This window comes from Aspergillus aculeatus (genome assembly GCF_001890905.1).
Source record: "Aspergillus aculeatus ATCC 16872 unplaced genomic scaffold ASPACscaffold_4, whole genome shotgun sequence".
Classification (NCBI taxonomy): domain Eukaryota; kingdom Fungi; phylum Ascomycota; class Eurotiomycetes; order Eurotiales; family Aspergillaceae; genus Aspergillus; species Aspergillus aculeatus.
In genome coordinates, this window is record NW_017962979.1 from 1541640 (window position 1) to 1567879 (window position 26240).

At 53.5% G+C, this 26240-nt stretch overlaps 7 protein-coding genes and 1 non-coding gene across 8 annotated transcripts; 6 read left to right on the forward strand and 2 right to left on the reverse strand.

Moving 5' to 3' along the window:
- Positions 1-76: 76 nt before the first annotated feature.
- On the reverse strand, positions 77-4568 carry ASPACDRAFT_76736 (HECT domain protein). The gene is made up of 3 exons (XM_020204775.1): positions 4208-4568; positions 447-4143; positions 77-380 (listed from the first exon to the last, which is right to left on the reverse strand). The coding sequence occupies exons 1-3, from the start codon at positions 4411-4413 to the stop codon at positions 258-260; spliced, it is 4026 nt and encodes a 1341-aa protein (XP_020058693.1). The 5' UTR covers positions 4414-4568; the 3' UTR covers positions 77-257.
- A 593-nt stretch (positions 4569-5161) lies between these two features.
- ASPACDRAFT_76738 (putative C2H2 finger domain protein) lies at positions 5162-6855 on the forward strand. Its single transcript, XM_020204776.1, has 3 exons — positions 5162-5280; positions 5343-6564; positions 6615-6855. The coding sequence occupies exons 1-3, from the start codon at positions 5192-5194 to the stop codon at positions 6630-6632; spliced, it is 1329 nt and encodes a 442-aa protein (XP_020058694.1). The 5' UTR covers positions 5162-5191; the 3' UTR covers positions 6633-6855.
- A 1635-nt stretch (positions 6856-8490) lies between these two features.
- On the forward strand, positions 8491-11398 carry ASPACDRAFT_115155 (putative DUF21 and CBS domain protein (Mam3)). Its single transcript, XM_020195880.1, has 4 exons — positions 8491-8885; positions 8992-9205; positions 9272-9941; positions 9992-11398. The coding sequence occupies exons 1-4, from the start codon at positions 8640-8642 to the stop codon at positions 11052-11054; spliced, it is 2193 nt and encodes a 730-aa protein (XP_020058695.1). The 5' UTR covers positions 8491-8639; the 3' UTR covers positions 11055-11398.
- Positions 11399-11500: 102 nt separating this feature from the next.
- Positions 11501-11571, forward strand: ASPACDRAFT_t96. Its single transcript has one exon. It is a non-coding gene; the product is annotated as a tRNA-Gly (tRNA).
- Positions 11572-12286: 715 nt separating this feature from the next.
- ASPACDRAFT_115157 (putative MFS transporter) lies at positions 12287-14275 on the forward strand. Its single transcript, XM_020195881.1, has 5 exons — positions 12287-12569; positions 12625-12639; positions 12694-13095; positions 13175-13531; positions 13670-14275. Exons 1-5 carry the CDS (start codon positions 12381-12383, stop codon positions 14012-14014), a joined length of 1308 nt encoding a protein of 435 aa, XP_020058696.1. The 5' UTR covers positions 12287-12380; the 3' UTR covers positions 14015-14275.
- Positions 14276-17600: 3325 nt separating this feature from the next.
- On the forward strand, positions 17601-18344 carry ASPACDRAFT_76740 (uncharacterized protein; the record flags this gene model as incomplete). The annotated part of the gene is made up of 1 exon (XM_020204777.1): positions 17601-18344. A coding segment is annotated over one exon (744 nt), but the record flags the coding sequence as incomplete, so codon positions are not given.
- A 1404-nt stretch (positions 18345-19748) lies between these two features.
- On the forward strand, positions 19749-22186 carry ASPACDRAFT_1265 (uncharacterized protein; the record flags this gene model as incomplete). The annotated part of the gene is made up of 2 exons (XM_020196943.1): positions 19749-20238; positions 20295-22186. Coding segments are annotated over 2 exons (2382 nt in total), but the record flags the coding sequence as incomplete, so codon positions are not given.
- Positions 22187-23288: 1102 nt separating this feature from the next.
- On the reverse strand, positions 23289-26207 carry ASPACDRAFT_115161 (putative alpha-amylase). The gene is made up of 9 exons (XM_020195882.1): positions 25556-26207; positions 25465-25503; positions 25293-25408; positions 25130-25238; positions 24852-25080; positions 24631-24793; positions 24425-24571; positions 24130-24370; positions 23289-24036 (listed from the first exon to the last, which is right to left on the reverse strand). Exons 1-9 carry the CDS (start codon positions 25721-25723, stop codon positions 23329-23331), a joined length of 1920 nt encoding a protein of 639 aa, XP_020058699.1. The 5' UTR covers positions 25724-26207; the 3' UTR covers positions 23289-23328.
- Between the last annotated feature and the right edge of the window lie 33 nt (positions 26208-26240).

A 26240-nucleotide genomic window follows, 5' to 3' on the forward strand; every position in this document is an offset into this window, starting at 1 on the left:
TCCGCCCACGCCCGCACACCTGCTTCTTTTACTGACGGAGTGGTTACCGGTGGCAACATTACAAACCACGAATCTCGCAGTTATAAGTCGAGTATATGTATCTGAGTAATTCCAGTTCCCATATCCACAGTCCCTAGATAATGCCCCAATGTCCCCACCATCCATATGCCTATAAAAACCGGGTATGTATGACTATAATGAATAAATACCAAGAGTAGATAACAACTATACAGCTCCCCCTGGGTATGTATGTCCTCTCATGCAACGCCAAATCCTCGTGCGTTCTCCAACGCTTTGCTCAGCTTCTCCTCTAGAACACTTCTGGATGAGTATTCAGGAAGCAGTAATCGTCCGAAACACGTCAGACTCGTGGGAAGGCGCTGCGGTTTGTCAGTACGACTGTACAGTTTACAGTCGGTAGTCGAGCGAAAGGGCCAGTGACTTACAGCATCCCCAACTCCGTTCTTCTGAATCACAAACATGATGCTCGCAATCCCATTGACCGGCACTCGGTCACTAGCCGTCACATACTCCAATAGTTGTGCCCTCTTTTCCGCAGGGTACCGTCGCACGATGCTCCAGAAGTCCCGAATCACCCGGTGACTCGCGCTGAACCCGCCTTCGTACCGCGCGTGACGCTCCAATTCTCGCATATCAATCGTCTCAATGCCCTCCACCACGGTCTTGAATGACTCGGCAGTGAAGATCGATAGCGCGGTCCGGTCCAAGCAGGTGTAGAACCCCTTGGCAAAGGCTTCGAACTGTGGCCGGACGGACTTGTCCGTCAGCCAGAAGATGTAATCCTTCACAAACTGCCCGCGATTGGCGTTCGTCACGAGACACGCTTCCTCTGCCGGGGGAGTAGGCGACTGAGCCGCCAGCGCGGGCAAGGGATCAACGGACTTGGCCACGTCCCGATACGAACCCGCCGTTTCTGCTGCCATAGATGAGGGAGGACTCAAATTGACGTGGTCCGTGTAATGACGGACCTCCGACCATGGTGGCGAGTACCCGAGAGACCGAGTGCCGGTTAGGGGTGGTCGGAGGGGCAGGAACGGTGTCGGCCACGGGGCTTCCTTATCAATTTTCTGCATGTCCACCGTCTCGACGTTGCCGAAAACTTCGTAGCTGAACTCGTAGGTCCGCAGGAAAACGTCTCCCACATCACCCTCCTCCCACGCGAGGAGGTCCTCCAATCCCTTGGTGAGCTCCGGCCAGCCGTCTTGAATATGGTCAAGCTGCTTGACCTTGAGTCCTAGCAGCTTTCGGTAGAACGCCGTGGGAAAGTTGACCGGAAGTGTAAGCCCATTGTATACAGCCAGGGACATCAGCAGCCCGAGGAGCTCGAACTTGTAGAGTGGCTCCAAGGAACATGGCTGGAACCAGGAGATGCGGGTTCGTCCATCCAGCGTAAACATGCCGTACGCTGGATCCAGAGCCTCTGCCATCAAGACACGGAAGAATTCCTGCTGGACCCCGCCATGATCGAGACCTTCCTCGCCCTCATCCATTCCCATCTGCACTTTCAAAGGTCGCATGAGCTCGCGCCTCTCGCGCCGCCAGAGCTGGTTGAGCGCGTCCGTGAGGACGCTATCTCGGCGCACAGTAAGAACGAGGTAGGTGGTCATCGACGTCTTCATACGTGCCAGCAGGCCGACGTCATCGTGAATATGGATAGGCCCGAACGCAGTTTGTGTGACGTGCCTCGTCGTCGTCAACGCCGCTTCGTAGTATTTCGACATGGCCGCATAATTCAAGGCGCGGAAATAGATAACGAGTGAGGAGGGCGGAAACAGAAACGGATACGACAGAAGATGCATGGTTTTGTTACTCGGCAATCGATTTAGCCATTCCACTGGCATATCCAGAGGCTCCAGCCTTTCGGCAAGAAATGAAGTGTGAAAGTCTTCCGGTACAAGGCCGAGACGGTTCCGCTCCTTGTACAACTTGGCCAGGATCTGTACAGCTCCGCCAGCAGAACTGCTCTTTGGCATTTCGGGATTACCATCCCACTCCCGCAACAGCAGAGTCCGGAGCCATTCGGCGACGAACGATGGGGCCCCGGGCTGGGGTGGCTGCTCCTGAGTGGTGCCGGCGGCTGACATGACGTTATGTTCCTGGACCAGGTTGTCCACAAGACGGTCCAGAGCGCTGTCCTTGCGACGTTTGGTAAAATCCCGCGAGTAGACTTGGCGTGCTTTGGAGATCTCGTTGAACGCCAGGCGTGCCGTGAGACCCCGCACCAGGCGATCAACCAGTCGTAGAGCAAGCTCATGCTCGAACATGTCGATAGTCTCGACGATTACCCGAGACCTGGATACTGAATGCTTCTGCATCTCTGAGCCGGATGCCACGCCGCCCGCAGCACGCATCTGAAGGATTGCGCGCCATGTAGGCGCATCGACCCTAGGCAGCGAGCTCGCGAGAGCGAACATGGTGACTGTAGCAACATCCGCAGCATTGGTATCTGTAAGATGCTCCATGCCCACTGAACTGGACCGACGAAGGATAGGAGCAGGGATAGAAGCGGACGTAGCGGAGTTGCAAGACGAACGACGCGAACGTCTGCCCGATGCCGATAGCTCTTTTGACGGCACAAATAACGATTCCATCGCAACCCACAAGCTGTGGAATACAACATCTCGGGGACAGATACTGAGTAACTTGATGAACGACGGCTGTAGCTGTCGTAAATCAAGGTTAGAAGTTGCTCTGCTCTGATCCGCTTCGGATGAATCAGCCGCATGCTTTTGAAACGACCTCAGTATCTGTTTCGTGCTGCTCAAGGTAAAGAACACGCTCTGTGCGATGAAATTGTAAACCTGTCGCTGTCGGGAGTTCGCAAAGCGCCATTCGGAATCTTCAAAGCCGCCGGTGAACTCTATGTGGGCAAGCTCTTTCCTCCACCGCTCCTCCTCATCCTCGGAGGTTGCCGTCATCTGCGCCAATCCATTCACCACCTCGCTATTAAGATGGCTCACCGACTGGACAGCCGTTGCTGACTGTTTTCGGCTGGGGCTGCGACGGCTGGGCTTCCGATCAGTAGGTGATTGAGCTTGCGAGGGAAGATGCTCTTCAACAGACGGGACCGGATCCAAGTAATCGACAAACTGAACATTATTCAAGTATTTTGCCCCATCCCAAGACACTCGCCGCTCCTTCTTCTGCTGCAAAGCCAGGTCAATGTTATCCATGTCCCCGACCCTCCCCCGATGCTTTTGAGGACGATGTCTCAAGGCGGGTGGTGAGGGCACATTGGCCGATCCGTCGTTATCTGCATGTGCGTTGACGGGGATCTTGCGCGCCGGTTTCAGTTCATGGTGGGATTTCTCATCCAAATTCGCCCGTCCACTCCGACGCCATTGATCCATTTCCGTAAGCGTAATCGGTACCATTAGCTCTAATGCGGTGTTCTGACTAGTGCCGTTCCGCGATGAGGGAGTATGTGGTGTACCACCAGCAAGGATGGCATTTTGAGGTGTACGTTGTCGGCTCATATGTGGTCTCGTCCGTTGAGAATGCGAAGGCGTCTGCTCAGGCTCGCTCTTCGGCAGCCTAGGTTCCGATCGAGTGTGGTGCTGGTCAATGTTTGCGTCGAGAGCGGTCGGAGACCGCCGTAAAGGTAACCACTCTATCATTCTCAAGGATAAGGTGTCGAAAAGGTTTTGCGTAAACGATTTGGGATCCTTCTGTCTCTGGGCTGCAGCGTGTTCATCCTCCGACAATGCCGCTTGCTGCTCAGACGAGTCCGCCTCCTGAGGCGTGCTAATGTCTGCGGCCTTGTCCGAGCTCGACAGCATCAGCCGACCGTGTGATCTTGGGGAGTCCTGGCGTACGACCGCCGTGTCATCGGGGTTTCTCCCGATTGAGCCCAGTGCCTCTGCAGGTTCAACCAGGGTGCGACTTCGGCGTTTCGGTCGGCGCTGTGGTTCATATGGTGACAGTTCGTATGGTACCCTAGGAGGGTTGCAGCAGAGTCCTGCTTCGGCATTGTCTATACTGGCCAAGTAGCAAGCCAGGGTCCGGGCACTCAGTTCTGTATAACGGCGATATGGTCCTTCGGTGATCCGTCTCCGATAGCTCGCGCAGGTTGGGGTCTGACAGCCAGGGTTCAAGCAGCCGTACATAAGCTGGTTCTTATATCTTGGTCCTTCCGTCAGCTACTGCTGGATTGTATGATAGTTGCGTTTCATCCGATCTCACTCACCTGCGAACCAGAAGGTTAAATTGGCGCCGTCGCTCATCGCGACACCAGAGCAAAACCTGAGCCGGGTCGGAGACATCGATTGTGTTCAACACAACAATTTCCGGCGCGTTGGGAGGGAGCTTGGATCGGTGTAGATGCGATCGGTCGGAACCAGCGCCGCGCGCGGCGTCATATGAGCTCACGGAAGCTCCGCGGAGCCTCGTCATCTTGACAACCTGCGGAGCATGCCGCGACCACCCAACCAGAAAATTGAAGGGGGAAGAGGAAGTTGCTTGTACAGGCAGTAATACCTTACCTTGGTTAAAGGGGGTATCTTGAATGGCCCGAAGCAGTAATAGTAGTGTTGCTTGTTTATGCGCGGTGGTGCAGTGAGGAGGGGTGGAAGACGTGCGCACGGAGGGCAGATGATCGATATCATGGCACGCACAGCACAGCACTGGGCACTGGGCACTTCACGGGCATTCCCCGACGTGGTCGCCGCCTCAGGCCTTCAAATTACTAAGTAGGCTAACAGAAGCTGGAACAAATAATAATCCGAGAGCCACGTGACTCCCGGTTTCTGAGCCTACTCAAGTCAGGACGGCACGTGCCTGAACGTCATTCCAGCGACGAGTAAAAGCGGCAAGGCGAGGATTTTCAGGCATGCAAAAAGTCGGACGAACACTAATTAGTTATCGGCGCTGATTATCAATACTCTCCGAGGGGCGAATATCTCAAACTTCTGGTTGTTTCTTACACCACCCTCCTCGTCACAACTTTTTGTCTGGCTGAAATTCCTTGTTCCACTTTCTTCGAGAGTACAGTGGTCAATCTTTATTGAGCTGCTGTTTTGTGAGGTGAACTTTTGTTCAGTGAAGAAAATATATACCCCGCTTTGATAACACCCACAACCGCCTAACGACTTTTTCTACCCGTCTTCCACAACTTTTCTACTTTCGTGATACCCATTTTGCTGAGCGCCACTCTTTGTCACTTTGAATAAAAATGGCATCCCTTCCATACACCTGCAACACCTGTCTTATTGCGTTTCGCGGCAGCGATGCGCAGCGGGACCACATGCGCCGAGACTGGCAGTAAGTTGGAAGCCATCCGTCCTGCCTTTTGTTGAGCTCAGCGACTGACACCTACAAACCAGCTTGTATAACATGAAGCGTCGCATTGCATCTCTGCCTCCCGTGTCTCAGGAAACTTTCAACGAGAAGGTTCTTGCCGCCAAAGCGACCACCACTGCCGCCGCCGCCAAGGCCGCCTTTGAAACGACCTGCGTCGCCTGCCAGAAGACTTTCTACAGCGAAAACTCATATCAAAACCATATCAAGAGCTCCAAGCACAAGGCCCGCGAAGCACGTATGAAACGCGAACATGCCGACGATGCCTCGTCAGTCATGAGCTCTACTTTCTCCTTGGGCGAGCCTATCAATAAGCCCCAGCGCGTCGGTGAGGCAGAGGTGTCTAAGGTGGCCGATACTCTGAAGGAGGCCACCATTGAAGAGGAAAATGAAGAGGGTGAAGATGAAGAGATGTCCGATGATTCTTTCTCGTCTGCCCGTTGCTTGTTCTGCCCCAACACGGCAGCCGATATCCAGGAGAACACTGAGCACATGCTCAAAGCCCACGGCATGTTCATCCCGGAGAAGGAGTATCTGGCCGACTTGGAAGGTCTCCTCAACTACCTCTACCGCAAGATTAATGAGAACAGCGAATGCACTTACTGTCATGTTATCAAGAATAGCCCCGCCGCTATCCGCACTCACATGAAAGACAAGGGCCACTGCATGATTGCTTTCGAGTCCGAGGATGAGCAGATTGAGATCGGCCAGTACTATGATTTCCGCAGCACTTACTCCGATGATGAGGGTGATTGGGAGTCCACAAATAGCGAGACGCCCGAGGAAGGAGGAGTTAAGATTCAGGGCGAGGATGAGGGCTGGGAGACTGAGACCTCCGCGTCATCCGTCGATGAAGATGAGCTGGACAACCGCAAGAGCGCACCCGTGGTCTACGCCACTGATTATGAACTCCACCTTCCTTCTGGGAAGAGCGTTGGCCACCGCTCCCTTGCCAAGTACTATCGCCAGAACCTCCACAACTACCCCTCTGCCGATGAGCGTGCGGCCCATCAACTCGCCATCGAGAACGGCGAGGCTATGGATGTGGATGAGAAACCTCGCGGTCGTAACCTCAACCGAGCCCTCATCACCCGTGCCAACGGCGGTACGGGAATGATCGGTGTTTCAGACACCCAGAAACGCCTTGTTGTGGAAAGCGAGCGTAAGGAGCGCACTCGGGCTATTCGACAAGAGATGCGGCACATGGCTCGGGTCAACCGCGCAGGCAACAACCAAAAACACTTCCGCGTATGTCCTCCCCTCTATGATTTAAGCGACCAAGCTAACATGAGGTCCAGGATCCTCTCCTGCAATAAACTCATGCATATGTTCTATCTGCATCATTTGATGAGTACATGATTTGGTTGAGGTCGTTTGTTTCCGTTGCCTCTTGGGTTTCTGCACTAAATTTCGAGCATTACACTTTGGAGTTGTGGTAGGGTACATCTTTGTACATACTTTAGTATGGCAAAAGTTTAGATCAAACAATCACAACGATCTACATGTCCGGTTGGCTATTCTACCGGTGATATCAATCGGCACCTCTGGTGGATCGACCACATAAGACAGGAGCTCTTTCCGCTGCCGGCTCAGCTCGTATGACCTGTGTGTAACCGATGTCTTGATGAACTGTACAACACACATCCTAGTCGGGCTCAGTTTTGGGTTGTGGGTTTCAGTCACATTGAGACAGTTAGAGTTAACCCAGCTTTTTACCTGTCCCAGGTGTAGAAAGGACGAGAGGACGAAGATTGTTGTTGATCTTGCTGTACTACTCCCACTTAGGGCTCGCTAAAGCGGTTTTCTTTGTGTAGACCGTAGACCATAGCCTGAAACGGATGAGAGCACGTGTGCAGGCAACTCTTCATTCTGGTAGATGATGCTAGTCCATTACTGTTATGGATTAGAGCACTTCATTAGCGCTGGCGCAGGGTTTGGCCTGGGCTCTGAAGCAGTGGAGACTAGACACACAGGGCCCCTTTCAGTAGGCTAGTGCTACTTGTTTGAATCTTTTATGTCTCTATTGAGTAGGTAGCCTACAGTAGCTCATAAATAAATTCGAATTTGCTGGACACTAATGATCACAAACCTGAATCTTATGTGGTGAACAAGTTCCTCTAGAAAACCCTTCAGAAGAACGGCAGGATTTTAAGCTTGCCTCAATCGACATACAAAGATATACAAGATCTGGAGGAGGAACCTCATTTTGTAGTTGACGAGCTTCGGTTGTGAATATGTCAGTTGGTCACCTTGGGCTCGTCCTCCTCCCCCCCCCCCCCCAACCACATCTCATGAGGCACTGAGACACGTGCTCTCATGCTGTGTCCGGCTAGGTCAATGCCTTCCTAACGAGAAATGAAGCTACTCCGATACGAGGTAAGGATGAGAGGAAGAAATTGGACTACCGAGAAAATTTTGCAGCGCATAGCCCACGCGCTTGCATTGCGAAATTAGTTGTCATCTATAATATCCCAAAATGACCAAGTGTGGTTCCTACCCAGGTAAGATGGTTTGTTTTGTACAACAGTATATGTACAGAGGGTTATACGGCTGACTCATCCTCCTTCGCAAACAGCTGTCACGGGGCACGGACCAGCCTCTGGGTCAAGATCGCAGTTCCTGCATCTGATTGGTGAGAGTTCGAAGGCAGATTACCCGGATCTTTCCTTTCCCTCATCGAAATTGTAACGAGGCGAGGGCCTGACGAACACGGCCGCGACCGGCTATTTACCGTGGATACCTCAGGTATCAATCATTCCCCCATCATCACTGGCACCAGCTTCCAACTCCTTCCGCCGGGCTAGACCCTGTGCAGAGCTAGAGCTGAGTTTCTTTCTTTCCAGAATTCAATTCTTGTCCGTGAACAACAATCAACAATCAACAATCATCCATCCGTCTTATCTTAACAGTATGGGGTTCTCCTGAAGTTTCACAAGGCGAAACCCTTCCCCCTGGGGACCCTCTGCACTCCTGAACAAGATTTACTCAAATCATATTTATAGGAGACGAGCGATCGCCTCCTTAACCTCCTGTGCCGCCTTTCTCCCTATTTCCTGACTGGGGGCGACGTCACTCTATCCACTACGGCACTGACCCGATCGCACGCCGCGCCCTTCTTAGCCCGACCACTAAGGCAACGTGAACCTTTCTCTCTCTGCATCTCATCCCCTCCCACACCCACACCCGCCCCCCATCCCCCCCCAAACGAAAATCCGCCGCTACTGCTTAGTCTTTAAAATAAATATGTCCTTGTTGTAGCCCAGGCTCAGGGCCCTCCTTCTGTTTTTCTTCGAGATTCCTCTTTCTCATCTGTCCCATCGGTGATGGCGATATCCCCATCCACCCGCATATTGGCCGCTCGGCCTCTCGTCCTTGGTCTTGCCAAGCTGTTGACTCTCGCCTGTGTGAACCTGCCTCTCATCTCCGCCGCTCCTACCTATGTCATTCATTCCGAAGTCGATCCCAAACCTCCAAGCGACCCTAGTCTATGGCTCTATCTCGGAGTTGCCGCTGCTCTGGTCTTGAGCGGTGGTGCATTTGCTGGTCTGACGATAGCTTTAATGGGCCAGGTAATTTTTTTTCCCCTCCTTCGTGTCTACCTTGACCTCATTCATCGCATTGCGAGCACTTTCGGGAGGCTAATTTCTGGGGAATGCACTCCCGCGGGGAATCTAGGATGAAGTTTATCTACAAGTTATTCAAACCTCTGGTGAAGAGGGCGAACGCAAAAATGCAGCAAGCGTGCTGAGACTGTTGCAGCGGGGAAAGCACTGGGTGCTGGTGACTCTCCTTCTCAGCAACGTGATCACCAACGAAACTCTTCCAATTGTGCTCGATCGGTCACTGGGAGGTGGCTGGCCAGCAGTGCTCGGCAGTACAGTCTTGATTGGTACGGGAAAATCCCTCTTCCTTGGCGCGAGAGGTCCTTGCTTATCGTCCGCCTGATGTGTTTTAGTGATCTTTGGCGAAATCGTGCCTCAATCCATTTGCGTCCGGTACGGGTTGCCTATCGGCGCATGGATGGCCCCCTGCGTCTTGGCGCTTATGTACATCATGTCTCCCGTGGCCTACCCTGTTGCCAAATTGCTCGACAAGCTGCTTGGGGAAGACCACGGAACCATTTACAAGAAAGCGGGCCTAAAAACCCTGGTTACGCTGCATAAGACCTTGGGTGAAGCTGGGGAGCAGCTGAACTCGGATGAGGTCACGATCATCAGTGCTGTCTTGGACCTCAAGGACAAGTCCGTTGGCAGCATCATGACTCCCATGGAAGATGTCTTCACCATGTCCGCGGACACTATACTTGACGAAGAAACAATGGATCTTATTTTGTCTCAGGGATACTCCCGTATCCCCATTCATGCGCCCGACAATGACATGAATTTCGTCGGCATGCTGTTGGTCAAGATGCTCATCACTTATGACCCTGAAGATTGCAAACGGGTCCGGGATTTCGCCCTAGCTACTCTTCCGGAGACGCGCCCGGAGACGAGCTGTCTGGACATTGTCAACTTTTTCCAAGAGGGCAAGTCTCACATGGTTCTCGTATCGGAATATCCGGGTGAAGATCGCGGCGCTTTGGGCGTTGTCACCTTGGAAGATGTGATCGAGGAATTGATCGGAGAGTATGTACTTCATCTACACCAGAGAAGGAGCATGGCTAATTCTATCATAGGGAGATCATCGATGAATCCGATGTTTTTGTCGACGTTCACAAGGCGATCCGTCGTATGGCTCCGGCTCCCAAGTCTCGAGTCCCTAAAGGCCGGATTGTGGAAGACCCCCCGATGCTACCTGTCGAATCAGGTGGCCCGCTGATCGACATCGAAGGCGAATCCACCGCGGAACCCCCGACCAACGGTGCCTCGAAGGAAAACCGGCGAAGCTCTGTCGAAGCGCCCTTGCCTCGTTTCCAGTTTCGTCGTCCCCATTCAGACAGGAATTCCGACTCCACCGATGGCTTGGTGACTCAACGAGGTGCGACGGACGAAATTCGTGAGCACTTGAAGCATCTCGGCCCTTCAAATCTTGCCAGCCGGCCTCGTCAGACTAGATATCAGAGTGTGAAGATCAAGCGGAGTGCCTCTCCCTCGCGATCTGGCCATACTGATCTAGAGTCTCGCCAGAGCGCGGACGGCTTGGTTAGAAGCACTTCTTCTGGCTTGCAGGGCGGCCTTGGTGCCGGATTAGTGCAAGGCGGAATGGATGCGCGAGACGGTGTATATGCCGTTCGGGCAGGCTACGGCACGTTAGGTCATGGTCGCTCCCTATCCGATACGGCGCGGATGAGCGACGGGCCGGCACTCTCCATACCGGAAGCTGTCCATGAGGAACAGGACGATAACACTCGCCCCAGCACTCGTGCACAGCAGGACAACAGCCCTGCGCATAGCTTCCAGTCGACCGACTCCGAACTCTCTGATCGTCTCCGGCCCGGCAGCTACCGACACAAGGGTCCCGCCCGCAGTGGTAGTATCACGGAGCAGGTGGTCGACGTCAACGGCATCCGCAAAGTAGTTCTCCATACCACTAGCACCGCCACCAGCTCCTCCGAGTCTGATACACCCAATGTTACCCCCCAGACCCAGTTCCCTGTTCAACAGAATGGGGAGATTGTTAATCTCGGCAATGGGGATGGCAGCGGATCGAAGAAGAAACGTCGTCGCAAGCGGCGTGGGCATGGCTCCAAAAGTGGTGATTTGCACGCGGAGGATGCACCTCTTCTTGCGCCAGAATAACCCGCCCTGTATGTGCTTGAAGTGGACTCTGCTGGACAGAGCAATGGGTGATGCAGTATATTCATTCGACTGGCTTCATTTGATTTTTTGTAAGAATGCTCGGAAAGCAGCATAGATAGCACTCCTTTTTTCCAAGGAGGAAGTATACGTATTGAGGGAAATATTCACAATTTGTGAGATAGGGATTCGAGGTCGATGAAAAAGGAAAATATGATTTAGAGAAGTCGGGTTGACTAAATGTAAGAATAAATGGAAGTTGCAAGATTGCTTGTTCGTGAGTCTCATACCTTAATCATACACGGAGCGACTGTAGTAATACACCTCTCGGCCATATTGTTCAGGGCTATACGTAATTTGGTGTACTACTTCGTGGGTAAGCTCTATTTTCTTCTCACGCGTTGTAGTAACGACTCAGTGTATCTTAAGATTCGAACATGTATCAATAAGCATCATTGGTCTAGTGGTAGAATTCATCGTTGCCATCGATGAGGCCCGTGTTCGATTCACGGATGATGCAATATGACCATTCTTTTTGTCCCTTTTTTTTCTCTTCGATGCTTGCTATCTTTCCGTCCGATATACGTCATCGGCACGGAATACACACTTTTGTGCTTAAGAGATTGTTTCTCAGAGCCGCTATCATCACTTCAATCTGAGCGTGTATCCAGTTCCGCCTAACTGCATGAAGACGCATCGCCGGCATCAGATCGCACAAAATTGTACATACGTACAATACTTCCATGTGCATGCAGACCCACCTCTGATAGAAAATAAATCGGCTACATATATGTATCGGAGCTCCAGCCCAGTCGGATGAAGACCGGGTTGGAAAGCAAACTGCATATTGAGAACCCCAATCATCTTATGAGTATGATGTTGTGTAACGGACCAGGGGACGTCAACCATGGTGTACGTAGATAAAGTTTGATGCAAGGAGTCCCCTTCGATCAGATAAGGATACACTACCGACCAAAAGCTATTATATACATTTATATTGCTGGTGCCTCGTGTTGGCACCGGGATGACTGCGATATCTGCACATTGTGAGTAGTGACCTCATACAGCACAAGTAGCGTACCAGCTAAAAAAGCGGAGATTCTGTGCAAATAAGCCTAAAATGGGTAATAAGCCAGCACGAGGGCTCAGGGCCCAGGGACCCAGGATGGGGTCTCCACCGCCATCAAGCATTGAATCGGAATTATCATCACTACCAACTTGGCAGCCTTGGCAAGGAAGTGACCCTCACCATATATATATTCGTGCGAGTTTCCCCTCACTCTGCTGGGTCCAAACGCACTACTCCACTTCATTTTTTTTGACCCCAACATGGCTGCAATGGAGGAGCCGATTCCCCTCCGCAACACGAATCAGGCGAATTCTCTCGACTCCAACGAAGAACCGGCGCAGGTATTCCACGAGGCTGAGCGATGGAACTATCCTCGCTCTAATGTCTTTAAGACCCTCGCCACCTTCTGGAGTTTTCTGGTCATGGGTATGAATGATGCAGCCTACGGGGTGAGTGATCGCCTTACCCTCTTATCTGGAACTTGATCGAGACTGACCATAGTAGCCTCTTATTCCCTATGTAAGCGTGCGACCGTCATAGAGCCGTGGGATCGCCACTGAACAGTTGCTGCAGCTGGAAAGCTACTACCGCCTCTCCTACACTGTGGTGTCCCTCGTCTTCTTTTCACCGCTAGTCGGCTACACCGCGGCTGCCTTTCTGAACAGCCGAATTCACAACAAACTAGGCCGTCGAGGAGTGGCCGTGTTGACGCCCAGTTGCCATGTGATCGCGTATATCATCAATTGTTGTCACCCCCCCTACCCGGTCCTGGTCGTCTCGTTCATCTTTGCAGGCTTCGGAAATGGACTTGGGGATGCCTCGTGGAATGCTTGGATAGGTAACATGGCCAACTCTAACCAGATTCTGGGGCTCCTTCATGGACTCTATGGTGTTGGAGGTGTGATCAGCCCTCTAATCGCAACGTCGTTGATCACAAAGGCCCATGTGCCGTGGTACTATTACTACTATATTCTGGTAAGATTGGTGGTTTCCCTCCAACCCCTGTATCGTTCTAAGCTCTTGCTTACATGTTTCTTCTTTCTACTGCCTGCAGATCGCCTGCGCGGCCACTGAACTGGCCGTCTGTGCCGCAGCCTTCTGGGACGCATCGGCAGAACGAGACAAAGCGAGAGAGCCACAGTCAGATGATGACAACAAGGCAGGGCTTCGTGATGTGCTGTTCAAGAAGTCTTATGCGCGGGTTACCTGGATCTGTGCCATCTTCCTGCTGGGATATGTCGGTATCGAAGTCGCCTTGGGCGGCTGGATCGTGACATTCATGATCCAGGTCCGACATGGTCAGTCCTTCGCAAGTGGGATGACAGCTACCGGGTTTTGGCTTGGGATCACGGTGGGGCGCATGGCGCTAGGATTTATCACTCCGCGCATCGGCGAGAAGTTGGCAATTATAGTATGTTTCCCTTGCCCATTGTACTGCACAGTCCGGTCATTCTTCGCCTCGCCAGGCTCCATAGATCCAATGCGTCAACTCTCAATCCCTCCTAAATGTGACCCATGCACGATTTCTTCTGACATCGTCACTCCGCAGATATATTCCTGCTGCGCTATCGCCGCAGGTCTTGTCCTCTGGTTGGTCCCGAACTTCTACTCATCCGCAGTGGCTGTTTCTCTGCAAGGATTCTTCCTGGGACCGTTCTTCCCGGCCGCGGTGGTGGTGGCTACCAAGCTCCTCCCTCGCCATCTTCACGTCAGTGCCATTGGATTCGCGGCTGCGTTTGGCGGCGGAGGCGCTGCTATCCTGCCGTTCGCTGTGGGTGCTATTGCGCAGGCACGCGGAGTCAAAGTGTTGCAGCCCTTCATCATCGGGCTTTCTGGAGGAATCTTGCTGTTGTGGCTGGGATTGCCCAGGATCCCAAAGAAGAATCAGGCTTGAGGAAAATGAAGCTACGGCTGAAGATATATACTGCATATAATTGTTGGGCCCAAGTAGATAGAACGGGGGTGGATGTTGGCCTGGTGGTATGGATGAGGAGGCAGGCCAATCTAATGGGGCAGAGTCATTTGGTGTGCATATATGCGTTCAAAGTAGCAAATCCACGGAATTCAGGAAAAGGTTCTTTGATCTATCGAGCTTGTATGGCAGGGTTCTTATACAGTGCTTGTTTTCGGTGTTCTAGCCAATTGTGTATGGTACAAGCTGTCAGAGTTGTTCTTCGATATTCGAGAGTAGTAATAAGGCCAAAGTAGTCTAATTTCCCTATGAAAGATTCACTTTTGCTGGTCACTTACCTGATGTTGGCCTGGGAGAATGAAGTGATCATGTTACTATGGGTGACGATACTTGGTTCCCCCACGACAACATGAGTTTGATATTCACTAGACTCCCTTACTCTCCGTAGCAACCCATCCTCACTCTATCCTTCATAAATTTCGCCTTCTATTAATTTACCTTTCTCTCCCACATCTCTCTCCTTCTTCGCCTCTCTTCTCATCATCTTTCCTCCACATCTCTCTCCCTCATCTCTCTCCTTCAAACCACAGATCTCTTTCGCAAACTTGCAATCATTTGATACCTTCTACATCCTTCCAAGAGCTTGAAAGACAAGACTCCTTCCCTGTGAAAGACGCTTGAAAGTCCCAGACATATGTCTGGAGGCCTGAAGAGGCTTTGGTGACATTGACACCGAGAAGCTTCGACGGCCAGACGCGTGCTGTGATAGCTTTACAGAAGAATAGAATTCTTCAGGTCTTCCAAAGGATCTCAACCTGTCTCTCATCATCCTACTTCTTCCTACTTGTAAGCTATCCATCTTTACCACTCAAGACGCGAGCAGCATCCACTGACCATAGCAACACAGACGTGTAAAGCCTATCCTCTCATCACTTCATAAAACATTCCACCCAAGAGCCTCTGAGCGTCAGGTTCGACCTCATCCGACAAGATGTCAACCGCCGCAGAACAGATCTTCTTCTACGGGCAGGTCACCGATCCGGCGCACACCTCAAGCCTCGACGTGCTGACGTACCTCGATCTGACCAACGGGGGCACCATACTCTTCCAAGCCATAATCCTTATCACAGTCATCATCTGTTTCCTGCCGGACCTGGCGCCCTTGACCCTGACCGGGGCCCAGAGATTCATCATTTCGCCTATCCGCTCCTTGCTACACGATATCCACTGGGCCGTCCAGCAGCTGTCCTCCCCCGATTCTCGCCCGAGCTTCTATCGTTTATGTTACGCCAACGCCCATGATACAATCCTCAATTCTAACCTGGTCCAACTGACCTTTATCGGAATGCTTTGGTTCTTTCCAACCAGCCGGCCTTTAAGTACCGCAGGCCGCCTCTGGGCCCTAGCGGCCGGGTCGAAGTGGATGTACATCTCTGCGCTGATACCAGGCCACCATTATTTGAACGGCATAACCGCGGGCCTCAGCCCCATGGGACGGGGCCGCTACGAAGACTGCCTTGCCGCCATGGCGCGCAGTGGGTTACCGGATCGTTGGACCAAGAAGCAATGGCTAGCGAGCTACCGCTGCTCCGGCGTGGAGACGGGGCTGGAGCTGTACGAAACGATCAAGGACCGCGCGCAGTGGCTGGTGCCACCTGTGGGCAGCGAGGTCCGCCATCTCCGCGTTCTTGCCTTCATGGCTGTCTTGATCCCGACCCTTGTTATAGGGCTGTGGCTTTTTTATGCTCTCTGCAACAGAGTCGCCGCTCTACGCCGGGGGATGGTGCTGGCGGTGGACGGCGAGCCCCGGCCCACTGAATGCGAGGCATACCTGCGGAATCTGTCCAAGTCTCTTGAGAGTGCGAATGAGCAACTGCAGCGGTGCATGGCGACGAGGGAGGCAGAGTTCCAGGCGGAGAAGCAGCGGCTGGAAGAGACCGTCCGTCACCAGACCGACCTCACTTCCCGCAGGGTCCAGAGCGCGCTCCGCCAGGCGAATGACGCGCACGCGGGCATCATCGACGAGTTGAAGAAGAAGGTCGTCCAGCTGGAGAATAATCTCACCATGGCCAGAGCCGAGGCCCAGTTCGTCGTCGTGGATGAAGTGGACGCGGCACGGGAGCAGTTCCTGAAAGACCACATCGTGCAGCTGGAGAAGCAGCTGGCTGGCGCGAAGAAGAAGAGCAACGCGAGAAATAAGGAGCTACAGACGGTCAAGGATGAGCTTCAGACTCGCACCGATGTGTTGACGACCCTCACTGACAAGCTCTCCGAGGCTGAGACCCGTGTGTCCGCGGCGGAGGAGCGTGGCCGACGCGTGGAGATTGAGTGCGAGAAGCTGTTGACCCAGGGGCTTGCGTCGTTGAAGAGTGAGCTTCAGACCCGTACCGATGAGCTTGCAGCTGCGGAGGAGCGGCTGGCTACCGCTGTGAAGAGTAGTCAGCAGGGTGAACTGGAACATGATCAGTTGAAGCATGAACTTCAGACCCGCACCGATGAGCTTGCAGCTGCGAAAGAGCATAACCGACAGGGTGAAGCCGAGCCCAAACAGACCCATATTCAAATTCAGGAATTCGAGTCTCTGAAGAGTGAGCTCCAGATCCGCACCGATGAGCTTGCTAATGCAGAGAAGCGTCTGGCCGCTGCTCAAAAGCACAGTCAACAGGCGAAACCCGAGCATGAACAGCACCTTGCCCAGAGCCAAGAAATCCAGTCACTGAAGATTGAGCTTCAGATTCGGACTGATAAGCTCGCAGCCACTGAAAAACGACTATCCGCTGCTCGGAAGCATAGTCAACAGAACGAGGCCGAGCGCGACGACCAAAACCAGAAGCTTCAGTCACTGAAGACTGAACTTCAGAGCCGAACCGACGAACTTAACATCTGGACCGAAAGGTGCCTTTCCGTTGAGTCACGTCTGCTTGCCGCAGAGGCACACGGCCAACAGGCTGCCATTGAAGGCCAGCAGCATCTCAGCCAGGAGCAGGAGCAGGAACTGCAGTCACTCATGGATGCACTCCAGACACGCACAGATGAACTACAGACACGCACAGATGAGCTCCAGGCCTGTACTGACAGGCTTGTCGACGTTGAGAAGCACCTAGCCACTGCAGAAGAGCACAGCCGTGAGAATGAAACCCGGCTTCAGGAGCTTCTTATGAAGAACCAGGAGCTTCTGGCTCAGAAACAACAGATCAGCGCAGAGTCGGAGGCTTTCCAGGTCGCACACGAAGCAAGCCTGCAGCAGAGCCTGTCTCTGGAAACCATGCAGAAGGAGCGTGACGCCGCCATTACGAGGAACCAGGAGCTTCTCACTCAAAACCAGCAGATCATCGCCGAGTACGAGGCTTTCCGGGTCTCACACGAAGCAACCCCGAAGCATAGCCAGTTGCTGGAGACTATGCAGCAGGAGCGCGACGTCGCCCTCGCTCATAACCAGCAGATCATTGCAGAGTATGAGGCATTCCGGGCCACACATCAAGCAAACCTGCAGCATAGCCAGACCCTGGAAGCGATGCAGCAAGAGCTGGCCGCCGCCATTGCGAGAAACAATGCGCTCCAAAAAGAGAATAACTCCATTGAGATCGAAGCACAACTGATGGTGGCCAAGTTAGAGTTCGACCTAGACGAAGCCCAGAGACAATTGGCGGAAGCGCAATTCAGCGGAGCCAGCGCGCAGCAGAGCATGCAGGAAGGCGAAGTGGCCTGCAACTTGTCTGTGGCGGAAGCGCGCGCAGAAGCCGAGCAGGCGCGAAGCCAAGCGTTCATGATGCAGAAGAATCTCGACGAGGTCACCGAGGAGAACCGCACCCTCCAGATTCAGATCGGACTGGCGATGAGGGACGCCCAGCGTGGCCAGGAACGGGCCGACACCGCGGAGCGAGTCAACAAGGTCCTCGAGGTCCGCCTGGCCCAGTGGGAGGAGAAAGCCCGCGACGAGCAGACGATTCTCAAGCGACCAACCGCGAACGTGGGGTCCGTCACGACGGCCCTCCAGCAGTGCCAGGTCAAGGTCTCCGAGCAGCAGACGAGGATCAACGACTTGACGGAGAAGCTCGAGAAGGCGAAGGTGGCCAGTCCCGCGGGCAAGGTCGAGGAGAAGCTCCGCGCTGACTTCTCGATGATCAAATCGATGTACGACCGGGAGAAGAGAGCACGCACGGAGGATCAGATCCGCTGGTCCAAGGAGAACCGCGATCTGGAAGAGGAACTCCGCAAGCTGCGCATTAGCATCTCGAATGCGAAGACCCAGCGTCCCAGACGCAGCAGGGCAGCAGCCGGACTGGCCTCCGACCCATGTGACATTGATTGAGTTGGGGATGGGTTAGGGTTGTGTTTGTGGCGATAGTTGAATGAAGGGAGGGGCGCAAGTTTGGCAGACGAAATTGTTGGACACGTATCTGGCTTGCTTGCTTGGTTGGCTTATGGCAATGATGACGTTGCTTCTAGTGTTAGCCCAGCCTTCTTGGTGGCTCAGTCAAACATCACATTCTTCTCGTCGATTGGCATAGTTGAGTTTGGGGTAGGCGGCTTGACTTATCGGTCAAGCCGATCGATCACCCTGTCATGCTTGATGCTTTTCTAACCCCCAACCCCCAACCCCTCCGCTTACCATATTGTGACAGTATGTTCAAGTATCTATGGAGTATCGAGGAAGATAACAAATCAAACAATTAAATGGTGAGTGAACACGATCATTCTGAAACTGCCAAGCAGAGAGACGAACCAGTTGCAACGTGCAAGGGGGACCGTGCTGATCTCAGCACTTTGATGCACTTCAGTGGATCAGGGGGTTCAGCGTTCGGGAGATAACGGTGCCCGTTCAATCTTCCTGCACGCGATAACTAGTTGGAAGAGTAGCGCAATAAGGGGCTTCCATTAGCCCCATCCACCCCATCAGCAACTGGGCTGACCCAAGGGACCAGTGCTCAATAGATTGAAATCATTGAATAGTGCATGGCAAGCGCCCTCCCCATGTTTCATCTTTTTGCCGGCCACCTTCTTTCAGCCTGGTTCCCCCCCCATTCCTGACGGCCAATTCTCCACATTCTTTCTAGTTACACATACTACGTACTCATGCGATTCCTGTTCCCCGACCCCCGAGTGTCTCTCGCTTGGGTGGTGAAGGTGGATGTTGCGCTTGGGCAGAGCTAATTATTCCTCCGTTTCCTGTCGTCTGTCGTCTGCTATCTGATTTTTCCACACACTCTCTGGCCGGTTGTATGTGGTGAGGAAAGCACATCAATCGCACGCGCCCAACACTGTTTCCCCTATCTTGGCAACGTTACCACTACGCTGACAGCTGCTGCTGTTGCTGCTGCTGCCGCCGCCGCACGTTGTCGTTTCAGCGCTATCCTCATATCACACAGACGGGCTTTCGATGGCTCAGGCACGATTCGTCCATGTCGATTAACACATCCACCCATTGTCCAGCGGCTATGCGCTGTTGACGCGACTTGCCGCCATCTTCGTCCCCCTCCCCGTCTCCGTCGCTCTTTTTGAACCTCGTCAGCGCATACAAAACCATTGTCGAAAGACCGACCCTGACTAGACAAAAACCTCTCCAATCATTCTTACGTCGCCTACGCCTGCGACGTGTGACTGACTTTCCCCGGCTGGTCCGACGAAAGTCCAAAATTCACACACGACACATTCTCTCTTCTTTTTATCGGCAAAATATATTTTCCTTTCCACACGTCGTGGTTCACCGTGTATAATGTTCTGTTCGGGCGATCGCGAGAAAGGGCCCGTGGCCCTGGAGGAACAATGGGATTATATCAACCTGAGTGATTTCAAGTCCGAATCCTGCTGGTCGGGATTCTCGTACTTTCTGATCTATGTGTTTCTGTTGGTCTCGGTGGCGGTCTACGGTGTGGACACCTTTACGGCCGTCAATCTGTTGGCGTTCTCGCGGTGGGCGGGCTCAATTGAGCCTGCGATCCCCTTCAAGATCTCGCGCTGGATCTTTGCCGTCTGCATTATCGTCTCGTTCGCCCTGCTGATCTACCGGTGGTTGCGCGCCATTCGCGCGATGCGCTCGGGGAGCATCGCGCACAGCTATCTGGATTCGCTCGCGGTGCGCATCCAGAGTATCCGCATGGGTCAGAATGGTCGTGGGTGGAGGCGCTTCTTGGTCTTCGCGGAGTTGACTAAGAGTCGAAAGGGTGCGGAGTATGTCGCGCTCTTTGCGTACTTTTCTTTTGAATGTGAGTTCATGTGTCTGTTTGTTGGGTCGAGGATTGATGGGCTGACCTTGCTGTAGCGTGTATGAGTACAATCTTCGCCGACGGCCCGCGACAGGTTGTCAACGCTATCACTCTCTACTCGGTCATGCAGATGGATTTGCTCCCGGGTGGCAGTAATACGGATAGTACTGATGGATCTACTGCTTCTCAGCTGTTTCACAACATCAAGGTCCTGGCGGAAGACAATACTCGACAGGCCATTGTTCTGGTCGGCATGATCTTCACTCTGGTCATTTGGGTCTTGTCAATGCTCAAGCTGCTGCTGGCTGTTGTGCTCTACTTGCTGTTTCTCTGGCACCACATTCCCACGGAGGATGGATCGTTGAAGAGGTACTGCAAGCGCAAGATCAATTCGCGGTTGACGCAGATTGTCCGGAAGAAGGTCAACAAGGCACTGGCCAAAGGCGTGGCCCTCCAGGATCGGAAGCCCACCCAACCCAACATGGGTATCGATAGGAAGCCCACTTTGCCGACAATCGGGATGCACGATGATGATAAGACCCCGATAGTCACGAGTATCTCGCGGAGCACCACGCAAACGACGTTGCCAGCATACTCGTCTCGCCCCGGCACAGCTGCCCCAGACCGCAAACCAACTCTTCCCGACCTGTCCACATTCGATGATAAGCCCCCAGCACTTAGTCGCACGGTGACCCAGTCTTCCTTTTCAGATGCTGCGTCTATGTCTGGTAGTACTGCCGTGTCCACATACAGCCCCCTTGATCGACATGGAACCCCGGCGCCTCCAGTACCGCCTCTTCCTCAGCAAGGGCCTGCCCCAATGCCGCTGTCCCAGACTCCGAGGCCACGCCAGAACTTCAATCAGGCGCCCCCGACTCAGGGGTATGGCGAGCCAATCGATCCGCGCAGCCAGACCCCTATGTCGCGGTCAACCCGTACGCCTGCTCCTCAGCAACAGGCCCCAGCAATGCCTCGGTCCCACACTCCCATGTCGCGTCAGAACTTCACTCCCCCGCCTCCTGCTCCAGGGTATAGGGGAATGGATCGAGCGTCACCTGCACCACCTTTGCCACGTATTCAGACACCTATGTCTCGATCCAATTACACGCCGGCACCGCCGTCTGCCATGCCTGATCATAGCCACATGCCGTATGCGACCCAGCAGCAGGATCCTGGCGAAGGGTACAATCCGTTCGCAAACGAGGAGGCCTGCTACTCACAGTCAAGTGCTCCTTTCCGTTCTTATGGCCCAGCACCTGGACCGAACGCACGAGCATTGACACCCGGCGCAATTCGTTCCCCTGTCGAGGAAATGCCAAATCAGCCGTTCTCTTCCCCAAATCAGCTGAGTGGCACTCCTTATTCTGTGGGGGATCATGAATACCCTGGACGGTCATTCACACCAGCTGGTCCTGGCAATACGAGGTCTCCTCCGCCTATTTACCCGACTGAAACCTGGGAGACAAGAACGACGTCTCCGATCGGTGCAGGGACTGCGAACCCTTATACTGCGTTCAGCCCAGCCGACAGGAGCTCTCCGATGCCACTCGCTGGCAATATTGCTTCCGGACATAATGGATACAACGGCGGTTATGGCCAGCATGAAGATGACCTGGCATTGGGTGCCACTGACCCGGTTGACGCACACCAGACGACACATGATCAAGATGCTGGCTATGTCGCGTTCAATCCCTCTGCCAACATCAATTCGCCTTTGGACGACCATCACAGCCATGACGAGCACTTCGACCACCACGCTGAGCACCACGACGAGGACCACGACGAGCCCCATGCTATTGAACACATAGACAGAGCCTCCCCTGCTGGCTCGCATGAGGCCTCGCATAACGCTGACGATTACATTGCCTTCAACCCATCGGCCACAGAATCGCATCAAGATTCTGACAATAGACACCCGTCAGAACATGAACCTTACGGCCACGAACACCAGCACGATCAAGGCCACGAACACATCTATAACTACTACGCCGGACAACCGCCCGCTACAGCTATGGAAGCCATGTCCCCGATCAGCTCCATGAGCCATGAAGGCTACACGGCGTTCAATCCATTCGAGGAATCGCATGCTGCCATATCCGATCCCGAGCACGAGCGCCAACACCACGAACCCCACCCCGATCCTTCACTGCCAGAGAACGGCATGCCGGAGACGACTAGGCCCCCGGAGCACGGCTATGTAGCCTTTTCTCCAGTCACCCACGCTGTATCTTCAACTGAGGCGTATTCTCCGGTGACAGCGCATTCGACAGCCCAGATGTTCACTCCCACCACCACACATGCCAAGTCCTCTCCAGCAGAAGCCTATGCTCCGACCACACAACCGCCTCCCGCCGTGCACGCTTATTCCCCCATCCCATACCCCCCACCATCCCAACCCCACCAACCCACCGAACGGGCCTACTCCCCTTCGGTACAACCATACCGTCCCGACCAACAACATCCCTTCTAGCCATCTTCTCCCATAATACCTTTGCATTCCTCATCTCTCATCGCAGAGATACCGAACACCCTGTTCCTTCATTCTTCAACCCCCGTCACTCTCTTCTCTCTTCTCCGAACTGCATAGTCCAACTACATAATCGCCTGCCTTAAGCTTTTTCAAGATCCAATCTACGAACTACACGGTAGACGAGTCTCCGAGCGAGTCTACTCCGTGAATTTACGTGTTTGATGATAGTTATACCTTTATAACCCTTGATTATCCAGTCTAAGATTCTTGACTTGAGCTCGAGACGCAGCGAAGCTCTACATAGTCCACACTCTTGAAAATGCAAAATTCAGTACAATATCCTCCATTCTTGCCCCTCTCCCTTTGGAGTAAATATAGAGAGAAAAAAAAACAATCCAAAGCATATACGCAAATAAAGTCCATGATGAAGTGGGATAATCCTCGAGAGGCTTGCTCTTCCCCTCCACGACTCAACATAAAACATCCCCAACCCCAAGCAGCAAGGAGCAAATACTCCCCAACCCACCACAATTCTTAAACCTATCCCTATCCCCTATTCCCACCCATAATTCCAACCAATCCCCCCCCCGCCCTCCTCCTTAAACTAGAAACTACCAACCCTACCGCCAACTATCCACAACCGTAGCCGTAGCCCCCGCACACGCCGTCGCCGTCACCGTATACACGCGATTGGGGTCACTCTCCCACGTGATCGTGCTCCCATCGGTGCCCACCTTGAAGAACTTGTACTCGAAACTCGTGCCCACGGGCACCGACACGGTGGCGGACCACTCCGGATACGACGCGGAGTAGTTCGCCGCGCTGAGGGCGATTCTCCCGCTTGCTGTAGTGGCCCAGTTGCCCAGCGCGGCGATGGAGCCTGTTAGGTAGATCTCCTCGCCGTAGGTGGTGGTTACAAGTTCGATGAAGGTTATGGGAAGGGAAGTTGTTGTTGCTGTGCAGGAGGTTGTTGTTGTCTTTGTGGAAGTAGTTGTGGTGGTGGTTTTGAGGGTGGTGGTGGTTGTAGCGGTGGTTGCGGAGGTGCCACCACCGCAGAGACTGCCTTTGTTGACTGAGGAGGCTGGGAGGTAGACTCGCGGAAGGCCGGAGGCCATGGGAACGGCGATGCTGCCGCTGGAGGAGACGGTGAGGGTCGTGCAGGTGTAGGCTTCGATGAGCGTGGTGCCGGCGGCGTAGCCGGTGCCTGTTAGGGTCAGGGTGTAGCTGCTGCTGCTGCTGCCGCGGTTGGACAGGATGGTGATTACTTGCAGGTTGTCGCTGCCCTTGCGCATGGCGATTGTGTTGCTGTCTGTGTAGAAGGGGTTGTTCTGGGGGGAGGGGTTAGTGGCTGGTGGTTTTGGGGAGGGAGGGCAAGGCAAGAGAGGAATGGGGAAGAGGTGGTTTTGCTGTACGGTACGTACCTTGTAGGTGATGTAGTTGCTGTCTAGCGAGATGGCCAGCTTGCGGATGGCGTTGGTCGTCGCGATCCACTGGTATAGCTCCGCCGTCGTCGAGTAGCCTGATAGCCAGGTCGCTTCGCGGTTGTAGGGTACCCCGGAGCCCGAGTAGTGCTGTTCTTCGCCGGCGTAGACGATCGGGATGCCGTCGGAGAGGAACAGGAAAGAGAGCACGTTCTTGGCTTGCGAGTAGTCGCTTGTATAGCTGATTTGCTCGGTTACTAAGTAGCACTCAGAAAGGTTCAACGCTGTCACTCACTAGGCAAAGCGGGCGTTGTCGTGGTTCTCGATGAAGTTGCCGAGGAGTGTGGGATCGGAGCAGTCGCTGGCTACCGAGTTTATCATGTTGTACAGGTCGCTGATGCTGCCGCTGCTGGACTCGAAGGCGTAGAGTAGTTGAAAGTAGCTGGTTTCCTTTTTAGTGCCTGCTTTCTTGTGGATTGCACTGCGCAGGGTAGAGCTCACATCGGGTAGTTCAAGACGCCGTCTAGGTATCCCTGATACGGACATGCAGTGGCAGGGTCGCCGTTGAAGATCTCGCCAACGCTGTACACACCTGCCGCGCTGACGTATCCCGTGAAGAAGTCTGGTTCGACTTCGAGAGCACTGTCAATGCGAAGACCGTCAACTGTGCAGTTTGAGTCAGCATATAGTCCCTATAAGCTCAGGTGACATGGAGATCGTACTTGAGTAGTTGGCGACGAGTTGCTCAATCCAATCGTACCAGATCGTCCTGACGTCCGACTGCGTCGTGTACAGATCAGGCAGAGAGACGATCGTATCGCCTTCCCAGCAGGTCCGGACCTGATCGATATCATCCCAATCGGTAATGAGGCAGTACGAGTGAAAGTACGACGAGGAGTCGAAGGCATCAAAGACACTGTAGTCTACGCTATCTCCTGAACCAGCATAACCCTGGATTTCCGGTCAGTTGGGCGCCCGACCTTGGAGGAGACAAACCTACCATATGGTTTGGCACTACGTCAACCATGAGATACATGTCCCGTTCATGCAAGGCAGCAGACAGAGCTTTCAAGTCATCTGCGGTGCCAAAGTTGGAGTTCAACGAATAGCTGCCCCTCTCGGTCAATTATGGTATGCAAGTCATGGGCGACAGAGTGCCTTACATCTTCTGTTGCCAGTATCCATGATAGGACTCGCCATCCGCAGTATTGGCTGACAGCTGCTCGGTGACGGGCGAGATCCAGACGGCTGTGAAGCCCATGCCTTGGATATAATCCAGCTGCGTGAACAAGTTAGATCCCTCATGTCGAAACTGTGCATTGCGGAGTGGCTTACGTGGTTGATGATTCCCTGCCATGTTCCACCACAATAAACCTAGCGAGGTCAGAGAATTGCTCGTAGTGGTAGCCGTATGGCCCAGACTTACCTGATCCCCTGTATTACATGTCGCAGTTGTCGAATTATCAGTCCTGCCGAACCGATCCGTCAAAAGAAAATAGATGGATTGAGTCCGCCATTCCGCTGCAGACAAACCGCGAACAAGATTGCCCAAGAGAGGCAGAGATACAAGGGTCTGAAGCGCCGAAAACCTCATCTTCGCAGATAATTGCGATTGAAGTTGTCAGGGGCTGGTGGTCAGCCACGGCATTGTTGTCTTCGGCAATTCCATCTTATATGTCATTTCCGGTGCCCCAAAAGCAGCTTGGGCCTTCTCAATTGCTAGACGGACGGATGACCGGATGACTTTCTGCAGTCTCCGTCTTTTCCTCTTCTCGCCTATGATCTACTGTTTTCTTGCATCGTTGCCTGCCAGGGACGGTCTTATGCGAGCGAGTTGATTGGTTCAAGCTCCGATCGAGCAGGATTTCTGCAGCCGAAGCACAAGCTAGCCAATGAATCACATCTAGGAAGTGGCCTTATGTCCGATCATGCAGATGCGAAACATCAAGAGATTGGCTGCAGAACGCCCGCTATTGTCCAGATGGACATTGCCTTGTCTGCAGAAGAGTGATGGCCGGGGTGTTGAGCGAATTAGGGGGCAAGGGATGTGGAGGAAGCGAAATGAAAGGTTGCAAAGAGAAGGAAGGGGCCCAAGCCTCGGCACTTTGGAA